We start from the raw sequence: 5,392 nt of genomic DNA, 5'->3' as shown, positions 1-5,392 counted from the left end.
TGCTTTGTTTCTTAGATTTCCATGAAATAATAGAGCCTTTAGAATATAACTGAAAACAGTAACCTGTGATACTTCTATCACTTGCAAAACCCCAGTCAGAACTACTAAAAACCACTCACTTTTAATTCATCATCAGACTTAGAAATCTTTAAATCATAATGCAAAATACCCTTAAAATATCTCAGGACATATTTTGTTAGACTAAAATCTGCTTTGGAAGGGTTGGACATATATTGCAAGAACTTAGACATAACAACACAAACATCAGGTCTTGCTCCCATCATAATGTAAATAAGACTACCAACAATACCTCTATAAAACTTGGCATACGCTAACTTTTCAGAATCAAGGAACACCTCATTATTTACACTTGGATCACATGATACAGATTTTGATTTACAGTCTGACATGTGAAATTTATCAAGAACGCTCTTCAGATAATTACACGGGTTCATTCTAATACGGTCCTCCACAAATATAAACTCCATACCCAAAAAAACTATTCAATTTTCCGACGTCTTTCATCTTAAATCTATTACATAAAGAAATTTTCACATCATCCAGGACGTTCTTACAACTAGTACCAATCAATATATCATCGACCCAAATGATAGTTAATGTATTACTCTCGCATTATTTTCCCATTTAGTGTAAGCACAAGGATTTACAAAAGATTGTTCACAATTGTTAGACAAGAGAAAATTATGTAAAAGATTGTTCCAGTTGTGGCCGCTTTGCTTAAGGCAGTACAATGATTTTTTTCAGTTTACAATAGTTTTTCACCATTCTTACCATTCTTGATAAAGCCTTCTGGCTGAGTTAAATAAATTTCATCGTTTTTGGTGTACCATAAAAACTTACTGTATTGCAAACTGCATAAACATACATACTGAGGTAATATGGGCTGTTGGAGGAAAAGTCTCCTGACAATCTATATTCTGAATCTGTGAATAGCCTTTTGCTACAAACCTTGCCTTGTATTTTTCATCATTATTAGGTCCTAGTTTAACAGTATAAACCCATCTACCTGCCACTTGAGAGCGACCACCAGGTAGAGGAACAAGTTCATATGTGTCACTCTCCCCAGGTGATTTCACCTCCTCCTTCATGGCCTCCCTCCAATGAGTTGCATCCGGAGATGAAACTGCTTCATCATATGTTCTAGGTATATCAGTAACCCTATAACAATAATCTACAGAACATTTTACTATGCTAGATGAATCTGTGTCAGTGTCATAACCATTAAGATACACTTGCTTACGTCTCTCCCTTTTAGGGTATTTTCTGTTAAAATCACCTTTACACTTCTCTTTATTCAGCTTATCTGACTCATCTACTTGACCTTGGTTATGTTTCTTTTCATCATCTGTTACTAAATGTTCAACTTCTAAAGGATCTAAAACTTTAGGACTTAGTGTATACAATGGAAACTCATCATCAAAAATATACTCAGACATATTTCTTTCCTCTGGAAATTTTTCATTAAATTTTACACATCTGATTTTCTTAACATCATCAATTCTTTGGTATTATACAAGGTAAGCTTTCTGTGTCATAACCCACAAACATCCCTTGCTCACTGTGAGCGTCCAGCTTCTATTTATTTTGAACATACCCATAGCAAACAGTACCAAATACATTCATACTATTTAAGCTAGGCTTAAGTTTAGTCATCATCTCATATGGTGTCCTACCAGTTCTTGGATTTAAACATCTATTACGAATATATGCAGATGTCTTTACTGCATAGGTCCAAAATTCTTCGGCAATTTTGCCTCTAATAATAAACATCTGACCATGTCGAAAATTGAAGACAGAAGCAGAAAATTCATATTTAATACAATTTCTGATAAGAAGTGACCTAAAATCTTTATTAGTAAATTCAGTACCATTATCTGTCCTCAATCTTTTTACTGAACCATATGGAGAAATATCAGCTAGAAATTTTTGAGTAGCTTTAATGAAATCACTATTACATTTCAATAAATATAAAACAAGTAAGTAATACAGAATAATCATCCACAAAAGAAATCACATATTTAAGACCTCTGGCAACAGGGTCTATTGGAACAGATAAATCCCAAGGGACCAATTCTAGCTGCTTAGTAGCTCGTCTGTCTGTCTCTCTATTTAGGAACAGAGAGACAGACAGACGAGCTACTAAGTACAAATATCACAATCAAAATTAACTTTATTACTCATTTTCATACCATCAACAATTCCAGGTAATTTAGGTAAATCCCTTGCATTACAGTGACTCATCACTCTATGCCACGCCTGTATAGTTTGAGAGTTACTCTTGGTAGAATCTCCATTATCAATAAACTATAATTTACCTTTCTTTTCCATATAGAAAAAATCGTACCATCTGTTGCTTTAAGTTTAGCATAGTTAGGGGTTAAAAAAAACAGCTGCTCCATTTTCTGAGGCAGCTTGAACAGAAAATATGTCTTGCTTGTAAGAAGGAACATATAAAACATTCCTTACATATCACTTACAAACTTTGCAGCACTTGACTTAGGGTTAGCCCTACTTCTACAATTTTAAGAATTATGAGAACGAGATTTATGATAATCATACCAATTCTGCTTATGTCTGTTAGGGCAATCAGGCTTCCTGTGACCTACCTTTCCACAAGAAAAACAAGTACTGGTGAATATATTACCACTACTGAAGAGCTTGCTGCTGCTAGGCCTACTGGAACTTTTCATAACACCATCTTTGCTTTTAGATAGGCCTAGGTGTACTTGGTGGCTTCTTTCAGTCTCTTCAAAAGATCTAAGGGCTTTCTTGAATTCACTGAAGCTAACTGTAGTCTCCTCCTGGGTTATTACCGTAGAAAATGTCTTGAAACACTTGAGTAATCTTTCAAGAACCATTGCTATCGATAAAATATCACTGATAGTTTCACCTGCAGTTGTAATGTTTTTTTATGTCGGGTGTCCAAGGATGACGACGTTTACTAGTTGAGAACTTTATTCAGACTCATTTGATTTGTGGACATGTTTAAGCACGAATTACATTTTTACAGGACTGCTTACATCATGTTACATCCCCCCTTGCGATAGTATAGACTTCAACCAATATAAGTTTGGTTCATTTTACATAACGAATTATTTAAGATACCTGGAATAGTTTAACATTAGGCCTAGAAAAGAGTAATTTTAACGTTTGTGACAATACATGTAAGATACAGTTGGGGGAAATTGGCAAAACCCTAATTTGACCTTTCACATGAGTACATGAGATATATAAGATTACATCTTGGTAATATGCCTTTTGTATGCTCTGCCGTTGCTGAAGTCTCTCCTGTACCTTATCTGCGTGCTTGTACTTGTTGCGACAACGGACTGGGAGATTACTGACCAGCTTCTGGTTAAACAGCAGCTCACTCGGACTAGGAACGACATGGTCAATTGGTGTTGAGCGTAGGCAGGCCAGAGACATATTCATGTCGTATTTACTCGCCAGCGCCTTCTTCGTGGCCGACTTCATGGGCTGAACTACACGTTCTGCAAAACCATTTGACTGCGCGTAGTGGGGTGATGACGTTACGTGCTCAAATCCCCACTCTGCTGCAAACTACTTATATGTATGCGGTCCATTATCCCTCACAACATATTCTGATACTCCTTGCTTGCCAAATAGCTGTTTGGTGATACTCACAATCGACTGGCTGGAATACTTCCCGAGGGGGATTCGACGCATGAAGGAGAACTTGGAATAATAGTCCACCACGAGCAGATATTCCTGACTGTTGAAGTGGAAGAGGTCTGTAGCGACGACTTGTCAGGGACATATTGGGATCTCATGCGGTTTTAGTGTCTCTGGTCCTTGACTTTTCTGGTTCTCCTGGCATGTCGGACATCCTAGTACAAGTTCACCAATATCGTTATTGATGCCAGGCTAAAAATCACAGCTTTCTGCGCGAAGCTTGAATTTTTCACTTCCTTGGTGTCCACTGTGGATATTCTGTAAGATCTCACCCCTCATACTTCTTGGGATTAACACTTGCTCGCCTTTGAGAACAATGCCGTTCTTGATACTCAGTTCATCTTGGTAGGACCAATAGGGCCGGAACTGACTCGTGACCTCTCTTTGTGTCTTGGGCCATCCTCTCAGGATATGGTCCCTCAGCTGTGCAGCTGGAGTTGCTTGCTCCCTGAAAATTGGACGAAATGTACTTTGAGATCAAGATCAATTGTTGTGTTGCATTTTTGATTGGGCAGTCTCGAGAGACCATCCGCTAGGATCATCTCTCGTCCTAGCTAGTAACGGATGATCATGTCGTATCCTTTAAGACGCAGGAGCATCCTCTGTAGTCTTGGCGGTGCGGCACTGAGGTTCTTGAGGCTGATCATTTCCAGCGGTTTATGGTCAGTCTCAACCCCAAAGGAGTTGCCATATAGATAAGTGTGGAAACATTCATACCCGGAGACAACTGCCAACAGTTCACATTCAATGTTAGCATAACTTTGTTCTGTTGGGTCAGGCTTTTCCATGCAAACATGACTAGCTTTCCTTACTGTGTGAGTGCAGCACCAAGTCCTTTTGTCGATGCATCGACTTGAGTTACTGTTTCCTTACTTGTGTCGAAGTAAGTCAACGTGACCTCAGCGCAGATCAACTCTTTTATTTTGCGTAGTGCCTTCTCATGATGTGGTGACCAGTCGAACTCTGTGTCCTTTTTGAGTAACTCTCTCATCAGAACTGTCAGGTCCGACAGCCTTGGGATGAGCGGCGCCATATATGTTATGATCCCTAGCAGCTCTTGTAGCTCTGTCACGTTGGTCGGACTGACCAGGGTCTTGATGTCTTCTACCTTGGACGGGTCGGGGTGTACTCACTCCTTGTCGACACAGCACCAAAGAAGGGGATTTGGTTTTGGTAGATTATACACTTAGTGTTATTGAAGACAAGTCCTTTTTCTTTAGTGACACACATAAGGCTATGTAAGTTTTTATCGTGCTCATCTTTGGTCTTACCAAACACAGCAAAATTGTTGGCAATCCCTAGGGAACCTGAGAGAGCTCCAGTATCTGATGCATTTTTTGCTGGAAGACATCACCAGGCCAAAAGGCGTGCGTTGGAAGCAGTACTGACCATAGGGAGAGTTGAAGGTCGTAAGCAGCTGCGACTCAGGGTCGAGTTTCACCGACCAATATCCATCTTTTGCATCCAGTTTTGAGAAGTGTTTAGAGCCAGCAAACTTGTGCGTCAGCTCCTCAATTGTTGGCGTCTTGTAGTGACATCTTTAGATGGCATTGTTGAGGTCCTTGGGATCCGGGCTGTGTGTCGGGTTTTAGCACGATGTGGTATGTGCCTGGGAAGTTACCAACCCTGTCAAATTGATCCAAGGCACCTGTTCACGAGGTTCTTGGTCGAGTTGATT

General features: G+C 39.4%; 1 protein-coding gene across 1 annotated transcript; it reads right to left on the bottom strand.

The window, feature by feature from the left end:
• Nucleotides 1-857: 857 nt before the first annotated feature.
• LOC137645335 (uncharacterized) lies at nt 858-2,879 on the bottom strand. The gene is made up of 4 exons (XM_068378147.1): nt 2,628-2,879; nt 2,211-2,325; nt 1,695-1,955; nt 858-1,468 (listed from the first exon to the last, which is right to left on the bottom strand). Exons 1-4 carry the CDS (start codon nt 2,877-2,879, stop codon nt 858-860), a joined length of 1,239 nt encoding a protein of 412 aa, XP_068234248.1.
• Nucleotides 2,880-5,392: the final 2,513 nt, after the last annotated feature.

The sequence above is a fragment of the Palaemon carinicauda genome, chromosome 8 (assembly GCF_036898095.1).
Source record: "Palaemon carinicauda isolate YSFRI2023 chromosome 8, ASM3689809v2, whole genome shotgun sequence".
Taxonomy (NCBI): Eukaryota; Metazoa; Arthropoda; class Malacostraca; order Decapoda; family Palaemonidae; genus Palaemon; species Palaemon carinicauda.
Note: the sequence above shows the minus strand (reverse complement) of the source record. Positions and strands in the feature narration are given on the sequence as shown.

What these genes read in the sequence shown, in the direction of transcription:
- LOC137645335 (XM_068378147.1), bottom strand. Translation starts at nt 2,879, where the DNA reads ATGGTTCTTGAAAGATTACTCAAGTGTTTCAAGACATTTTCTACGGTA. An exon ending in CTTGTTTTTCTTGTGGAAAG is followed by an intron (nt 2,326 to 2,627) that starts GTAGGTCACAGG and finishes GGTAAATTATAG; the next exon opens with TTTATTGATAATGGAGATTC. An exon ending in ATTACCTGGAATTGTTGATG is followed by an intron (nt 1,956 to 2,210) that starts GTATGAAAATGA and finishes ATTTCATTAAAG; the next exon opens with CTACTCAAAAATTTCTAGCT.